The sequence below is a fragment of the Carcharodon carcharias genome, chromosome 14 (genome assembly GCF_017639515.1).
Source record: "Carcharodon carcharias isolate sCarCar2 chromosome 14, sCarCar2.pri, whole genome shotgun sequence".
Lineage (NCBI taxonomy): Eukaryota > Metazoa > Chordata > Chondrichthyes > Lamniformes > Lamnidae > Carcharodon > Carcharodon carcharias.
Window position 1 is genome coordinate 121,928,367 of NC_054480.1, and position 18,702 is coordinate 121,947,068.

Consider the following 18,702-nt stretch of genomic DNA (forward strand, 5'->3'; position numbering starts at 1 on the left):
CCTGCCTGTTGTGAACAGTGGCTGGAACATGCTGTTTGATACAATCCGCCAGTCTTTGGGACGTACGGCCTACATACCTAGCATCACACTGGCACTGAAATTCATACACTACATTACCCATTTGTGTGATAGGCAGAACATCTTTTTGGCTTGACGCAGCATCCTATTAGTGGTGAATACCACTCATGTTGCTATTGCACAGTAGCAGCGTGAAACAGCTAGCTTCACCCGTTACTCAAATTTTTCAGATACCTTGTCCTTCCAGCATAATCTGGGGTAGACTGGGCATTTTTCAGGGCCAAAAGTGATGGCCTTAAGCCTGTTCATGAATTTACGTGATTTACAGTGCGGAATGATCTGATCATTTCTTACTGCATTGCGAGGCATTAAAACCAACCCGGACAGACACATCAGTAAACCTGACAAAGGGACAGGAATCGTCATCCCTAACAAGTGTGACTATATCGACAAAATGCGCGCCATTCTTAATGGCAGTTCCAAGTTCATATCAATTGGAGCTGCCGCTCAACATGATCGGACAGCCTTGCTCCAAAGTAAACTAAAAAAATGCTTGCTGGACCTGTGTAAGATCGATGAGCTACCACGTGATATTTATGACAGGGTTCGTCCTCATGGTTCGCTCTGTCTACGTATGTATGGGCTGCCCAAGACACACAAAAGTGATGTCCCTCCACGCCCTATCTTATCTATGACCGGTTCTGCACAACATCAATTGGCCAGATGGCTGTGTGAATTGTTACAACCAGTTTTGACTAAGTTTTCCACATACACGGTGAAAGATTCATTCACATTTGCAAAGGCCATAGAGGACTTGCATATCAATAGCAATGTGCTCATTTGACATTACTAGCCAATTCGCCAATGTTCCACTTATGGAAGCCATAGATACTTGCACTGCAGCACTATATCATGGCAATCTAGACCCGCCACTATTGTGCGAATCAATATTCATTGAACTCATGAATTCGGCAACTTGAACAGTTGAGTTCAGTTTTAATGACACCATATATCTCCAAATAAATGGTGTTGCCATGGGATCCACTCTAGGCCCAGCTCTCGCAAACATCTTTGTTGGGTTCCATGAGAAATGTGTCTTCGATGGAATGACACCTAAACTCCTATACCTTGCGATATTTCCAACATGTGGATGATACATTTGCTATATTTAAATCCGCAGCTGAATTAATAATTTCCTTGCATGTCTTAATGGGCTTCATCCTACACTCAAATTCATCTTTGAAATGCAGCAGTCAAATGAACTTGACCTACTAGTAGAGAAATCTGCTGGGAGATTCTCTACTACGGTCTATCACAAGCCTACCTTCACTGGTCAATATACGTGTTTACAGTTCCACACACTATAAGATTGGTCTTATTGACAACCTTGTAAATAGGGCCTGAACCACTTGCTCACCATGCAAGCTTGATGCTGTAACATCAAAGGCATCCTGCAGATCAGTTCATTTCACGCTATATATCACGTAAACTCATGAATTTAGGCCCTGAAAAGTGCTCAGTCTACCTCAGATTACCCTGGAAGGACAAGGTATCTCAAAAATTTGAGCAGCAGGTGAAGCTAGCTGTCTCATGCAGTTACTATGCAGCAGCAACACAAGTGGTATTCACCACTAATAGGATGCTGCTATCAACCCAAAAAGAAGTTCTGCCTATCACACAAATGAGTAATGTGGTGTATGAATTTCAGTGCCAGTGTGATGGTAGCTATGTAGACCGTACGTCCCAAAGACTGGCAGATCGTATCAAACAGCATGTCCCAGCCACTGTTCGCAACTAGCAGGGTACAGACCATGGCCAACCAGCTGTATGCTTGCAAAATTCAAAACAGTGTCCAACATTTGATGTGATCCTACATTTGGACATTTGCTAAATAATCCTGTGTGCTAAGAATTACGCTGACAACCAATTTAAGATTGTGAGTTGGTCTCACGGTATGGCGCATATGCATGAATTGGAAGCTACATGTATTAATACACAGGGTCCTGTTCTTTGCAGACAGAAAGAACATGTACACACATTGCGCCTATTTCAGCTAAACAAGATAAGTGACAGCCATTCACTGATTCATACATCAGGGCAATGCTTTGACCAATCATGGTCAAGCTGCCTGGTTTATATTTCAAACAATGCTTGGCAGTTAACTGTCAGTCACCATCACTGGTGTATTCCCCATGGCAACGCCTATACCAATCAGAATCCACTTGCCAACCACTCAGCACTCTCTTCATAAACAGTATAATTTGTTGTTTTCGTCTTATATTGGCATTCTTGCCAAATGTCCTGGTGAGTGCAAGATGAAAAGCTTAGACATACCTCTTTTTTCAGCAATACTTAAGTTAAATTTGTACTTGTGGGTGTTAGAAAAAAGATGTAGTTTTAAGTTTTTTTACATTTGTGTTAAGAAAGGTGAAACCTGGGTTTGGTTTAAATTTAGAGTTTGTTTTTGAGATGGAGCCAAGAAGTCTCCAGGCCCTGTTTGTATACATACATTTTTTGTGAAGTTTTATGGCTCTTGATGTGAAGATATGGGTTACCAATGGGTTAGTAGTTTAGAGAAGGTAAAACCAACACAAAAAGTAGGAAAAACCTGTACTGTTGCCTTGGAATAGGGGATCAGAGGTAGACCCACAGAGACAAATGGAGAGGCAGAAAGGCAGATTTTAGTTCAGTTGGTATGTGTATACCACAGAGTGAAGACAGAAAAGGTCTAAGACTCTCTCTAGCTGAAAATGATGCCAGGCTGCTGAGGAAATGAATTTAAGGAACACATGTGCCTTGCTCTAAAGTTAAAGTAATAGTGAATTTAGAATGAGTTTTCTGGATATCTAAAGGGGGATACCAATTGTGGAAAGACTTCTGGTGAATATTCAGAAGTCTACTGGAAAAGAAACTTTTCTGCAACTGAACCATCTCTAGCCTTGGTGTGGAAATAGTGGTACCTCTTCGCTGGAGTGTTGGATCTGTAAGGGTATTGCTGGGATAAAAGGGATGGTGTAAGTTTGAATAATTTTTTCCTCTTTGTGCCTGTGTTGAAATCTTTCCAACCTTTTTATGTTTAGTGTAATTTAGTTAATGTTTCTTTTTGAATAATGTTTTATCTTTATGTTAAAAAGTCAACAGCAGGCTCCTGTCAACCTGTTTCAGTAAGCACCCTCCACGGTTTAAAAAAAAATTATGCTATCAGGCCAGGTTCCAATCTGGGATCTGACTTGTCCAGTAATAACATCACAGTGGGAATTAAGATATAGTTTATGATCAGCTCAAGTTTATGGAGAGTGGAATGCTAACTAGGAAAATATTGGAATAGTTAAGTCTGGAGGTAACAACGAGTTTCAGCAGCAGGTGAGCTGAGGCAGGGGTGACGATAGGGCAGATGGTGGTGATGATGTCGCTGAACTAGCAATCCAGAGGCCCAGACTAATGCTCTGGGGATGTGAGTTCAAATCCCACCACAGCAGCTAGTGGAATTTAAACTCAGTTCATAAAATCTGGAATTCAAAGCTAGTTTCAGTAATTGTGACTATGAAATTATCATTGATTGTTGTAAAAACCCATCTGGTTCACTAATGTCCTTTAAGGAAGGAAATCTGCCATCTTTACTTGGACTCCAGACCACAGAAATGTGGTTGACTCTTAACTGCAAACTGCTCTTAACTTGCCTAGCAAGCCACTCAGTTCAAGGGCAATTAGGGATGGACATCAGCAATGCCCACATCCCATGAAAGAATAAAGTCAGGTGATGATATGGAGATGCTAATAAGCAGTCTCATTGGTGATGCAGCTATATGGTTGGCAGCTCATCTCAGGTTCAAAAATGACACCAAGGTTGCGAACAGTGCAATTCAGCCTTAGACCGTGAGCAGGGAAAGGGACTGAGTCAGTGTTTAGGAAGCAGAATTTACGGTAGGAACTGAAGACAATGGCTCAGTCTCCCTAATATATTTGGAGGAATTTCTGCTAACCCAGTACCGGGTATCGAGAAAGCAGTCAGACAATGTAGCTACAGTGAAGTCAAGAAAGAGATGGTGCTCAGATAGAGCTCGATGTCGTCAGTGTATGTGCAAAATCTAAAGTTTTTGGATGATGTTACCTAGGGGCAGCATGTAAATGAGAAATAGGAGGGATTGATCTTTGGGGAACACCAGAGGTAATGGTATGGAATGAGGAATGGAAGCCACTTCTGGCTATAATTAGATAGACAAGAATGAAAAAAGATGCATGGAATCCCAGCCAGCTGGACTATGGTTGAGAGGTGTTGGAGGAGGATAGTGTGGTCAAGAAGTTAAGTAGGCTCCCCCCACCCTAACTGTACCCTAACCCTAATCCCTGCGGAAATGGAAGGAAGGATGGTTTGTTAACCCTCATCCCATATGGCAATCAGTGCAGACGGTGTGCAGTAAAGCTTCGTCTATATTCACAACATCAAAACCATAAAACAGCAAAGGCCCTAAATCTAACAGTGAATATAATCCTAATTTAATTCTAGCAATGCCCCTATCAACAGTTCTAACTGTATCAAACATCTTAATAACTCTAAACATAACTCTACCAATAGCCCTATCAATAATTTTAATAACTCTAATCAAAACTATAAATAACCCTAACCTTGCCAATAACCCCAAATTAACCTTGAATCGTACCAATATGCCTAATCTTACAATAACCCTAATATTAGTCAAAACTCAGTCAAATAAGAACACTAACATTTCCAATAACTCCAAACAAAAGAATCCAACAAAATTGGTAACGATGATAAGGCTACTCAAGTAATGCTTGGGAATGCAGATTCTGACTAAAGTAAAAAGGGGTGGGAGCAAACGTGGGATCAGGTGGAACAAAGGCGACAGAACATATGAGAATACGAATTAGGAGCGGGAGTAGGCCACTCAGCCTCTCAATCCTGCTCCACCATTCAATAAGACCATGCCTGATCTGAATGTAACCTCAGCCCCATATTCCTGCCTACTCCCTGGATAAGCTTTCCCCGCTTGTTAATCAAGAATCTGTTTAGCTCTGCCTTAAAAATATTCAAAGATTCTGCTTCCACCACCTTTTGAGGAAGAAAGTACCAAAGACTCATGACCCTCTGAGAGAAAAAAATTCTCCTCATCTCTGTCTTAAATGAGGGACCTCTTATTTTAAAACAGTGACCCTTAGTTCTAGATTCTCCCACAAGAGGAAACATACTCCCCACATCCACCCTGTCAAGACCTCTCAGGGTGTTAAAGGTTTCAATTAAGTCACCTCTTACTCTTCTAAACTCCAGTGGAAACAAGCCTAACCTGTCCAGCCTTTCCACATAAGACAACCAGCCCCTTCCTGGTATTAGTCTAGTAAGCCTCTGAACTGCTGCAACACATTTACATCTTTCTTTAAATAAGGATACCAGGGCTGTACACGATACTCCAGATGTGGTCTCACCAGTGCCCTGTACAACTGAAGCATAACCTCCCAACTTTTGTAATCAGCTCCCCTTGCAATAAATGATAACATTCTATTAGCTTTCCTAATTACCTGCATGTTAAACTTTTGTGAGTCATGCACTAGGACATCCAGATCCCTCTGAATCTTCTTTTTATTCTTTATGCCAAAATGAACTATTTCACATTTTCCTACATTATACTCCATTTGCCAGATCTTCGCCCATTCACTTAACCTATCTATGTCACTTTGTAGCCTCTTTACGTCCTCTTCACAAGTTACCTTCCTACCTATCTTTGTATCATCAGCAAATTTAGTCACCATTCCTTCGGTTCCTTCATCCAAGTAATTTGCATAAATTGTAAAAAGTTGAAGCCCCAGCACTGATCCCTGTGGCACACCACTCATCCTGCCAACCAGAAAAAAAAACATTTATACCCTTCCTGTTAGCTAGCCAATCTTCAGTCCATTCCAATATGTTACCCCCTACATTATGAGCTTTAATTTTCTGCAATAACCTTTGTTGTGGCACTTTATCAAATATCTTCTGGAAATCTAAGTACAGTACATCCACCAATTCCCCTTAATGCACAGCACATGTGACTCCTTTAAAGAACTCCAATAAATTGATTAAACCTGATTTCACTTTTACAAAACCATGTTGACTCTGTCTGATTGCACTGAATTTTCGAAGTGCCTTGCTATAACATCTTTAATAATAACTTCTAACATTTTCGAGATGACAATGTTAGGCTAACTGGCCTATACTTTCCTGCTTTCTGTCTCCCTCCCTTTTTGAATAAAGGACTTATAGAGTCATAAAGTCATAGAGGTCTACAGCCCAGAAAATGGCCTTTCGGCCCATTGAGTTTGCGCCGGTCAAGCAAGTACCTAACTATTCTAATCCCATTTTCCAGCATTAGGCCCATAGCCTTGTATTTCATGGCATCGCAAGTGCATATCCAAATACTTCTTAAATGTAATGAGGGTTTCTGCCTCTACCACCCTTTCAGGCAATGAGTTCCAGATGCCCACCACCCTCTCGGTGAAAAAATTCTTCCTCACATCCCCTCTAAGCCTCCTGCCCCTTACCTTAAATCTATGCCCCCTGGTTATTGATCCCTCCACCAAGGGGAAAAGTTCCTTCCTGTCTACTCTATCTATGCCCCTCATAACTTTATACACCTGAATCATGTACCCCCTCAATCTCCTCTGCTCCAGGGAGAATAACCCCAGTTTACCCAATCTCTCCTCATAACTAAAACTCTCCAGCCCAGGCAATATCTTGGTAAACCCCCTCTACACTCTCTCCAGTGCAATCACATCCTTCCTATGATGCGGATTCCAGAGCTGCACGCAATACTCTAGCTGTGGCCTAACCAGCATTTTATACAGTTCCAGCATAACCTACCTGCTCTTATATTCAATGTCTCGGCTAATAAAGGTAAGTATCCCATATGCCTTCTTAACTACCTTATTTACCTGTCCCACTACATTAAGGGACCAGTGGACATGCACAGCAAGGTCCCTCTGATCCTCGGTACTTCCAAGGGTCCTACCATTCATCGTGTTTTCCTGTGCCTTGTTTGTCCTGCCCAAGCGCATCACCTCCCACTTATCTGGATTAACTTCCATTTGCCACTGATCAGCTCATCTGACCAGCCCGTCAATACCATCCTTAATCTAAGGCTACCCTCCTCACTATTTACCACCCCCCCAATTTTCATGTCATCCGCGAGCTTACTATTGAACCCTCCTACATTCAAGTTTAAATTGTTTACATATACCACAGCAAGGGGCCCAACACCAATCCCTGTGGAACCCCACTGGACACAGGCATCCAGTCACAAAAACACCCCTCGACTATCACCCTCTGCTTCCTGTCACTCAGCCAATTCTGGATCCAATTTGCCAAATTGCCATGGATCCCATGAGCTCTTACCTTCGTTATCAGTCTCCAATGCAGGATTTTATCAAAAGCCTTGCTGAAGTCCAAGTAGACTATGTCAAATGCATTGCCCTCATCTACACACCTGGTCACCTCTTCGAAAAATTCAATCAAATTGGTCAGACATGACCACCGCTTAATAAAAACCATGCTGACTGTCCTTGATTAATCCCTGCCTCTCCAAGTGTAGATTAATTTTGTCCCTCAGAATTGCTTCCAATAGTTTCCCCACCAATGAGGTTAGAATGACTGGCCTGTAGTTCCCTGCTTTATTCCTTTCTTCCTTCTTGAATAACAGTACCACAGTGGCTGTCCTCCAGTCCTCTGGCACTTCTCCTGTGGCCAGAGAGGTATTGAAAATTATAGCCAGTGCCCCTGCTAGCTCCTTCCTTGCCTCACTCAACAGTCTGAGATAAATTTCATCCAGGCCTGGTGATGTATCTTCTTTTAAGCCTGCCAGACCATTTAGAAACTCCTCCCTTTCTATGCTAATTTATTTAATTATATCACAGTCCTTCTGCCTGATTTCCATACCCACATCTTCCTTCTCACTTGTGAACACCAAAACAAAGTATTAATTTAGAACCCTACCTACGTCTTCTGGCTCCACACACAAATTACTACTATGGTCCTTAATGAACCCTACTCTTTCCCTAGTTATCCTTTTACTCTTAATGCACTTGTAAAATAACTTTGGATTTTCCTTTATTTTACCCGCCAATGTTTTCTCATGCCCCCTTTTTGCTCTCCTAATTTCCTTTTTAAGTTCACAGAAAGCTTCCTGAAGGCAGAGAGCTGCCTCAGGGATCTGAAGAATTTAAATGCCAAAAATAAAGATTGTAAGAACTGGGAAAAATGCCCATGCATCAGAATCAGTCACCGATTAGAGCCCTCTCTAATGTGGTCAGCCCTCTTTAATGTGCTAAAACTATCATTAATAACAGAGCCACCCTCCACCTTTTCTTAACTCTCTGTCCTTCCTAAATGTCACATACCCTCCAATATTCAGGTGCCGATCTATGTCATCCTGCAGCCATGTCGCTGTAATGGCTATCAGATCGTACTTATTTATTTCTATTTGTGCTATCAGTTCATTGTTTTGTTTCGAATGCTATGTGCATTTAGACACAGAGCCTTTAGTTTTGTCTGTTTTTTTGAGTTTTGAATGAGTTACATCTCAAGGATGTAGGCTTATGGAAGCAAAATCTTTAACAACACAGAAATAAGCTACTCAACCCAGCTGTGCAGATCATTCACAGAATCACAGAATCACACAGTGCAGAAGAGGCCCTTCGGCCCATCAAGTCTGCACCAACACGTGAGAAACACCTGACCTACCTACCTAATCCCATTTACCAGCACTTGGCCCATAGCCTTGAATGTTATGACGTGCCAAGTGCTCATTCAGGTTCTTTTTAAAGGATGTGAGGCAACCCGCCTCCACCACCCTCCCAGGCAGCACATTCCAGACCGTCACCACCCTCTGGGTAAAAATGTTTTTCCTCACATCCCCCCTAAACCTCCTGCCCCTCCCCTTGAACTTTTGTCCCCTTGTGACTGACCCTTCAACTAAGGGGAACAGCTGCTCCCTATCCACCCTGTCCATGCCCCTCATAATCTTGTACACCTCGGTCAGGTCACCCCTCAGTCTTCTCTGCCCCAACAAAAACAACCCAAGTCTATCCAACCTCTATTCATAACTTAAAGTGTCATCCCAGGCAACATCCTGGTAAATCTCCTCTGCACCCCCTCCTGTGGGCAGAATTTTGCCCTCAGATGGCGTGCAGGCCCCACTGGCTCTGCGGCGGGCGGACAGCGGACTCCTGCCATCGAAACGGGGCCCGCCGCCATTTTGAGTGGGCGGGCCAATTAAGGCCCGCCCAGCGGCCTGCCCGACAGGATGTCCTATGCGCTTCCTGTGCAGGGGGTGGAGGGAATCTCCATCTGTCAAAGTGCCCTCTGCTCCCTGAGGCAAAGTCCTGTCTAAGGGAGATTCGTGAGAGGTAAGTAAAGTCTAAAAATAGATAAATATTAAAATTATTAACATGTCCCCCTCATGTGACAATGTCACACAAGATGGGACATGTTAATAATAAACTCAAAAATTTATTACATTTTTAAAAAACGGACATGAAGCTTCATCCCACCAGTGGATGAAGTTTCATGAATAATCTGGAGCTCGCTGGGGCTCCTGGCCTGCCCACCAGCCTTAAGCTTGGACGGGCAGGTTTTTAATTATGTAATTAGTCTGACAATGGCCTCAATTGGCCATTGACAGGTCAGCGGGCGGGCAGCTGATTTCACTGTCCGTCCACCTTCCTGAAAATTTAAGTAGCCCGGGATGACATCGGGGATTCCTCACGACATCATCCCGCATCATTTTCCCCTCGGCGAGCGGGCCCCACCCCCAAATCGCTGAGGGGAAAATCCTGGCCAGTGCAATCACATCCTTCCTATAATGTGGCGACCAGAACTGCACACAGTACTCCAGCTGCGGCCTCACCAAGGTTCTATACAATTCCAACTTGACCTCCCTACTTTTGTAAGCTATGACTCGATTAATAAAGGCAAGTGTCCCATAAGCCTTTTTCACCACCCCACTAACATGCCCCTCTGCCTTCAGAGATCTATGGATACATATGCCAAGGTCCCTTTGTTCCTCAGAATTTCATTGAATACTTTCTTGTCAAATTACTCCTTCCAAAGTGTATCACCTGACACTTTTCAGGGTTAAATTCCATCTGCCACTTATCTGCCCATTTGACCATCCCGTCTATATCTTCCTGTAGCCCAAGACACTCAACCTCACTGTTAACCAACCGGCCAATCTTTGTGTCATCTGCAAACTTACTAATCCTACCCCCCACATAGTCATCTATGTCGTTTATATAAATGACGAATAATAGGGGACCCAGCACAGATCCCTCTGGTATGCCACTGGACTCTGGCTTCCAGTCACTAAAGCAGCCTTCTGTCACTAACCTCTGCCTCCTATAACTAAGCCAATTTTGAATCCACCTTATCAAATTACTCTGTATCCCATGTGCATTTGCCTTCTTTATAAGTCTCCCATGTGGGAGCTTGTCAAAGGCTTTGCTGACATCCATATAAACTACATCAACTGCACTACCCTCATCTACACACCTGGTCACCTCCTCAAAAAATTCAATCAAATTTGTTAGGCATGACCTCCCTCTGACAAAGCCATGCTGACTATCCCTGATCAAACCTTGCCTCTCCTTCAGAACTTTCTCCAATTGTTTCCCTACCACTGACATGAAACTCACTGACCTGTAGTTCCCTGGTTTATCTCCGCAACCCTTCTTAAATAGCGGAACCACATTAGCTGTTCTCCAGACCTCTGGCACCTCCCCCATGGCCAGAGAGGAATTAAAAATTCGGGTCAGAACCCCTGTGATCTCCTCCCTTGCCTCCCTCAGCAGTCTGGGACACAAATCATCCGGACCTGGAGATTTGTCCACTTTTAAGCCTGCCAACACCTCCAATACCTTTTCACACCCTATATCAATTTGCTCAAGAACCTTGCAGTCTCTCTCCCCGACTTCCATACTTCAACCTCATTTTCTTGGGTGAAGATGGATGTGAAGTATTCAGCACTCTACCGATGTCTTCTGGCTCCACCCATAGATTGCCCCCTTGGTCCCGTATGGGCCCTACTCATTCCCTGGTTATCCTCTTCCCATTGATATACTTAGACTGATATCCCATATCTTGGGATTTTCCCTACTTTTACCAGCCAGAGCTTTCTCATATCCCCTCTTTGCCCTTCTAATTGCTTTCTTAAGCTCCACCCTGCACTTTCTGTACTCCACTAATGCCTCTGCTGATTTGCTCCCCTTGTACCTGCTAAAAGCCTCTCTTTTCCTTCTCATCGTATCCTGAATATCTCTGGTCATCCATGGTTCTCTGGGCTTGTTACTCCTTCCTATCACCCTAGAGGGAACATGTTGAGCCTGTACCCTCCCCATTTCCTTTTTGAATGCCTCCCACTGCTCCCCCATAGATTTCCCCACAAGCAGCTGTTCCCAGTCTACCTTGGCCAGATCCTGCATTATTTTACTAAAATCCACTCTCCCCCAATCCAAAACATTTTAACATATTAGCAGGAGCGAATTAACCCTCAGCTCCACCCCCTCCCCACAGCCCTGTATCTAGTCCCAAACTAATCCCACTGCCATGGTGGATGAAAGACAGAAGACAGACACAGGGCTCTGGGGAGAACACCTCCTAAAAGCCCTGTGTCTGTCTTCTGTCTTTCATCCACTCTCACTCTGAGGGTTGGCCACACTATGAACAATCTTTCTCCACTGATTTCTATTCTCCATTGCCCTCACAGCCTGTCCGATAGAGAGACCAGTCCACGTTCTGATATTACCCATCCATGCCATCTTGGGTTTTCCTTGTGCATGTTTTCCAGGTGTTTTTCCTTACATTACCTCTTCTTCTAAACACTCCCCTCCTGTTAGCATCACGTCTCCAAAATCTGAGTTTCCTTGATATCACTGCCTCAAACAAGTTCCTCTTAAACCAGCTTTCTCAAGTGCCCACTCATTTGTCCGCTTGGCCATTCATGACGGATGTCATATCCGCCTGAGCCCTTTCATTTCAAAAGCTCTTATTGGAGCCTCATCACTCTTCTTGATGGTCCAGCTTTTGCAGCCATGCATTGTCATTGGCCACACAAGGGTCTGTCAAAGATTAATTTCATTATAATCGAGATGCTACAGCTACTGCGGCTACACCATGCTCTCTTCAATGAATTCACAATGCCACGCCCCATGTTCAGTCTAGCCAGATTTCTTTGGAAGACTCTGCATCTTTCATGATGAGTGACCCAAGATGGTGGAAGGGAGAACCTGTTTGAGCTGAACTCCGTGAATCACAATCTTACAGGTCTTTCCACCCATCACCATCACCACTGTCTTGTCAACATTGATCAGGAGATGCTATTTCTAGTTAACTTGATCAAGAAGATTCCTGTAGCTCCTCCACTGAGTTAGCGAGCAGAATAAAGTCATCAGCCTATCAAAGATATGAAACTCACTGCCCTCTAATCAGTATCCCACCATGTGAAATTCAACACTCACCAATCAGTATCCCATGTGAAACTAACCACTCTCCAATCAGTACCTCACAATGTGAAACTCACCACTCACCAATCAGTATCCCACCATGTAAAACTCACCACTCACCAATCAGTATCCCATCACGTGAAACTCACCACTCTCCAATCAGTTTCTCACAATGTGAAACTCACCACTCACCAATCAGTATCCCACCATGTGAAACTCACCACTCACCAATCAGTATCTCACAATGTGAAACTCACCACTCACCAATCAGTATCTCACAATGTGAAACTCACCACTCACCAATCATATTTCACTATGTGAAACTTACCGCTCTCCAATCAGTATCCCACCATGCAAAACTCACCGCTCACCAATCAGTATCCCACCATGTGAAATTCACTACTCTTTAATCAGTATTCCACATGTGAAACTCACCACTCACCAATCAGTATCCCACCGTGTGAAACTCACCGCTCTCCAATCAGTATCCCATGGTTAAAACTCACCGCTCTCCAATCAGTATCCCACCTTGTGAAACTCACCGCCCACCAATCAGTATTCCACCTTTATATCTATGAAGTATCTCTCTCAAAATTATTTCTGCTAGGATGTTGAATAAATATGCTGAGAGAGCTCAGCCCTGTCTAACACCCTTTTTGAGTTTGAACCATTCTGTGACAGTGCTGCGGAACTCTGAGCCTACCTTGTTGCTTACAGCAAAGCTTGGCTATCAAGTTGATTAAATGTGGTGGATATTCCAATGTCTAACATTGTCAACCAGACTTTCTTATGTGAGACTGAATCAAATGCTTCTTACAATCAATGAAGTTCGTGTATTGGCTGCTGATGTTCTTAGACTTATCATTCTAAGATTATTATGATTCTAAGATTAGTGGCTTGATCTCCGGCCCCTGTTCCATGCCAAAATCCAGTTTGTTCATCAGCAATTTCACTCTCTGCCCTTTTCCAGATCCATTCCAGGATGATCCTAAGCAAAATTTTACTCAGGTTGGAGATCAAAGCAATTGTTCTATTATTTGTGCACTGTTTCAGATCACCATTCTTCAGAAGGGGGATAATGATAGAGTCAGTGCAGTCCTCCAGCCAATCACCAGTCTCCCACAGTGCCACACATATTCTATACATTTTGTCCTCCCTTCTTAATTAGTTCCGCCGGTATATCATCCGGACCCATGATCTTACGGCTAGCTGTCTGATGAATGGCTCACTGTACCTTAGATCGCAGCGGGGGAGACTCATGTTCAATTTGGCTGTTAAATTCTGACTGACTGTATCTTTGTAGTGGTACCCACAGTATTCGTGCCATTGTGCAGCAATTTTCTTCGCTTCCATTTCATTCTTGTCAGAAGCTGACTGGATGCAATGCAGGCAAAGTTGAAACTTTTGTGTAATTAATCGAACTGTTTGGAAAAGTTTCCATATGTTGCCTTTCTGATTCTCCGCTTCTAATTCATCTCACACGTCATTTAGCTGTTTCTCTTTATCCGCTCACAGCTTTCTTTGAAATAATCCATAACATTTCTCCTCTCCTCATCCCTCTAGGCTTCAATCAGAGAAAAAGTCCCATCAGCTATACGTCCTTTCTATTTCATGGGCTGCACAAATCCCACCATTTCCTTTGCTACATCCAGGAGAACAGTTTTTGTGGTTTGTCAAAGTTCTTCTGGTGCTCTCCCGCCAGCTGCCATCTAAAGAGCTGTGATCCTGTTGGTGATTTCCGCTGCATACTGCACTGCCTTATTATCCTTAAGCTCGTCTGAATGCAGTTGTGTCATTAAAACCTGTTTTATCTTTTCGCCCACTCTGGCCTTCAGTATCGCCACAAGCAAATGATGATCAATGTCACAGTCTGCTCCTCGATATGTCTTACAATCTTTAGACAGGATCTTGATTGTTTGCTACTGTAATGTAATCAATTTGATTCTTAGTTTGTCCATTTGGTGAGGTCCAGATATACAATCATCTTTGATGATGTTTAAACCATGTGTTGGCCAGAACCAGATCATGTTCTTTACAAAAATCTCAAAGGCAGGCTCCAGCTTCTTCAGCCTCTCCTAATCCAAATGGTCAGTCACTGCCTGGAGCCTATCCATAACCCACTCACCAAGATTGGCATCAAAGTCACCCATAACTAACAAAAGTATTTCTTTGGAGTTTGTTTCATTGCCTTCAACAATATCATGATAAAAGTATGCAGTATCATCTTCTGCAGCAGTCGGTGTAGGTCCATAAGCCTAAATCAAAGTGATGTCTCTTGGTTTTGCATTAAGATGCACAACTATGACCCTATCACTGATTGGTTCACATCCAATTAGGGCTCTAGCCAAATGCTTGTGCATCCACACTGCTATTCCATAGAGGCCGCATGGATCTCCTCTAGAGTAAACTATGGCGTGTCATGTTGTGAAGTGACCTTGACCTTCCCAGCCCACTTCTGCCAGCCTGCACATATACACACCAATTCTCTCCATCTCCCTTGTAAGAAACTGTACTTTGCCAAGCTGAAGCAGTTTGCACACATTCCATGTTCTAATTCTGAGCTTCTTATGCAGTTGAACTGATGTCAGATGATTACTTTCCTGGCTCTTTGATACTGGTAATAGTGTTCCCTTTCCTTTTCTTCCAGTAGCACATTTTCTGACTCTGTCCTGGTACCAACAGAGCACGTGGACCTTGGTTCACTGGGTGACGTCCAAGCCGGTATGAGTTCTGCTTTGCATCCATTGTCCATAGTTTGGGTAAATAAGATGGTAGTGAGGAAGCCATTCTGCTGTTGTACTGGATATCTGCCTTCCTATTGCCACAGGTTGGCCATTGCCACTCTAACTGTGGTCATCCACCCAGCCAGTGGCCATAAGAACCCGCTACTGCCCAAGTCTTCACCACCCACATTAGCCAGCTATTTTCAGAGTTCTTGTTGAGCCTGTCCACTATGCGTAACATCCTCGGTGGTATTTCAGTCAAGACTTTCACCACTGATGGCTTAGCCTCAACAAGGAATCCCCTGTTTCTAGTTAAAAGTAAAATACTGTCGATGCTGGAAACCTGAAACAAAAATGGAAATTACTGGAAAAACTTAGCAGGTCTGGCAGCATCTGTGGAGAGAGAAACAGAATAAACGTTTTGAGTCCATATGACTCTTCTTTAGAGCTCTGTTTCTCTCTCCACAGATACTGCCAGACCTGCTGAGTTTTTCCAGCATTTTCTGTTTGTGTTCTCTACTTTTAGTTGTTCACCCCTTCACCACCTTGAGATGCGGGTTGATTTTAAAGGGGCCATATCCCTGTATGAATCCCAAACTAATCCCACTGCCCAGCTCTCTGCTCCATAACCCTGTATCATTCTCTGTTTCATTTTCCTGCTTACACTTGCTTCAACCACTTGTTATTACAAACATTCCAAATTCCAATGATTGTGGAAAAAATGATCTCCTGATCTTGCCTCACTCTTAAGATAACTTGATACTACTCATTACTGAACCCCAAGCCAGCGAAACTGTGGGCTGGATTTTCACCATCTGTGTCTGGTGTTAATGGGGAGAATAATGGGTTGACAATACAGCGAGCAGCTTCCTGCTCCATGAACCCGTCAAGCTCCGTAATGTCAGGTGTCCATAGTTCCCACCTGTTCCATGGGCTGGCCTCTTTAAATATTTAAACCAGAATCCTGTGCTGTAAATAGAATATTGGCGGTAAAAGTGAGGCAGACATGAAGGACAGAGAGAAAGAGAGGGATAGTGTATGAGAGAGATAGAAAGAAGTAATAGAGCAAAGAGTCAAACAGAGATGGAGGATACCTGTCAGAGGAAAGAAAAAAAGTCTTGCATTTATGTAAAACCTTTCACAACTATCAGATGCCCCAAAGTACTATGCAGCCAATGAGTACCTTTGAAGTGTAGTCACTGTTTTAAGGTAGAAACACAGCAGCCAATTTGCACACAGCAAGATCCCACAAACAGCAATATGATAATGACCTGATAATCTGTTTTTATGATATTGATTGACAAATAAAATATTGGCCAGGATACTGGGGATAACTTCCTGCTCTTCTCTCATAGTGGTTATGGGATCTTTTAAATCCAACTGAAAAGGCAGGTGGGGCCTTGTTTCATCTGAAAAACAGCACCTTCAGCAGCGTAGCACTCCCTCAGTACTTCACTGGAAAGTGAACCTTGATTTTTGTGTTCAAGTCCTGCAGTGGGATTTGTAACTCAAGAGGCAAGAGTACTCCGATTGAGCCATTTGACACAAAGCTGAGAAGATAGAAATGGAAAAGAGAAAGGTCTGAGGAGACAAAAATAAAAAGTAGGATTACCAGAAGTGAAAGAGGATACAGAGCAACAGAAACAAATGAAGGAAATAGAAATGAAGTAATGTAGAAACTGTTTAATGAGGATGATATCATCCTCAGGGGATATGGTGGTGTAGTGGGAATATCACTGGACTAGTAATCCCAGAGGCCCAGACTCATGTTCTGGGAACGTGGGGCACCATGGCGGCTGGTGGAATTTAAATTCAATTAATAAATCTGGAATTTAAGTTAGTCTCAATAATGGTGACCATGAAACTATCGTCAATTGCTGTAAAAACCCATCTGGTTCACCAATGCCCTTCAGGGAAGGAAATCTGCCATCCCTACCTGGTCTGGTCTACATGTGACTCCAGTCCCACAGCAATGTGGTTGACTCTTAACTGCCCCTCTGAAGGGGGCTAGTGGGCCATTCATTTCAAGGACAGTTAGGGTTGGCCAACAAATGCTGGCCTAACCACATCCTGTGAAAGAATTAAAAAACATGATGCAGCCTCTGTTTCTGGATAAGTCAAGACATAATCCACCTCATCTCTTCAATTTGTGAGTGGAAGTGGAGTCTTCTTCACACTGCCCTTTGTAAAACACACCCGGGAGCAAGTGTTACTGAAATATTCCAAATCAGCACTTACCCTGTGTAAAACAGGCAAAGGCTGAGTGGCCTATTCCCAGTTATGGTCTTAAATAATTGGAAAGAGTTCAGGGCTTAAAAAATGGTCACAAAAGCTACAAAGCAGAGGTATCACATACTGCAAATATCCACTGCAAGCTTACCTTTTAGAGCGCTGAAGCAGACTTCCTGTCACAAAGTGACTCTTGTAGTTGGGGAGTCCCGTCCAGTAGCTCGGATCAGACATGGTTGCACCCAGGCAAATCCTGATCAGCACTTCAAGGGTTAAAATCAAGGTCGATTTGGGGTGTTGAATATAGCGCACCTCTCTCCCTGCTTTCAAAGTTAGAGTCCGATATTTGCATCCTCTCCGTGCCCAGCTCCTCAAATGTTTGCTGATAACAGCAACTGATCAGTTCTTTGTGTGTGTCTCTCCCACTTGCTCTCTCTCTCTTTCTCCCACACACATTCTTTCACACGCACTCTCCCTCTTGCTACTTTCTATCCCACCCTCTTTCTCCTCCACTGACTCTCACCCACCCAGTCTCTCTCTCTCTCTCTCTCTCACACACACACACACACACACACTCACTCTTGCTGTCTCTGTCTCTCTTCCTTTTACTGACAAAAGATCATTGCCTTGGGCAGGCCTGTCTGCTCCTCCACTCACTCACACAGAAAGACAACAGTCTCACAGTCTCTGACGGGTGTCTCAAGTACTCTAAGGAATAGAATCCTAAATCCGGAGTGGGGGGGAAGAGACAGGGAGAGCCTGCAGGCAGCAGGGAGTGTCCAGGCCCAGCAGCTCCTGGCCGGTAGCTCTATAGGAAGCAGCTTTCTGATCAGTGACAGGAAGCTGCCAGGCAGCCAGCACTCACAGGGAGGAGTTGTGGTCAGGCTTGATTTTGCAGCCTGAGGCCTTTGTTGAAGTGAATTTTTAGGGGCAGTACCTTCTTTTTGAGGAAGAATATCTCTCGGAAGTTTAGTACAACTGCTGAGAAGTAACAACAAAAGCAGAAAACACATTCCTTCACTATGTGTGATCCCAGAACTCATTAATCTGGAAAACACGCCTCTCCCCTCATCTTGAAGCTGACTGTGAGCAGATCCACAGGATATTCAGTATTCCCAGTATTTTGCTTTTGTATTAGTGCAGCATCCATGCTCCCACTCTCCAAAGAACTAGGCTTTAAATCTGGGATGAAGATAGAATAAGAATTTCCTCTACAAGATGGGCAGTGAGAACACAAGAGTTTCACTCA

General features: G+C 43.6%; 1 protein-coding gene across 1 annotated transcript in view; it reads right to left on the bottom strand.

Moving 5' to 3' along the window:
- mast3b (microtubule associated serine/threonine kinase 3b) overlaps positions 1-18,310 on the bottom strand; it is a 224,362-nt gene extending 206,052 nt beyond the window's left edge. The window contains exon 1 of the mRNA XM_041204551.1: positions 17,605-18,310. Coding sequence (XP_041060485.1) covers positions 17,605-17,687 — 83 coding nt within the window. The 5' untranslated portion in view covers positions 17,688-18,310. The remainder of the gene's footprint in view (positions 1-17,604) is intronic.
- Between the last annotated feature and the right edge of the window lie 392 nt (positions 18,311-18,702).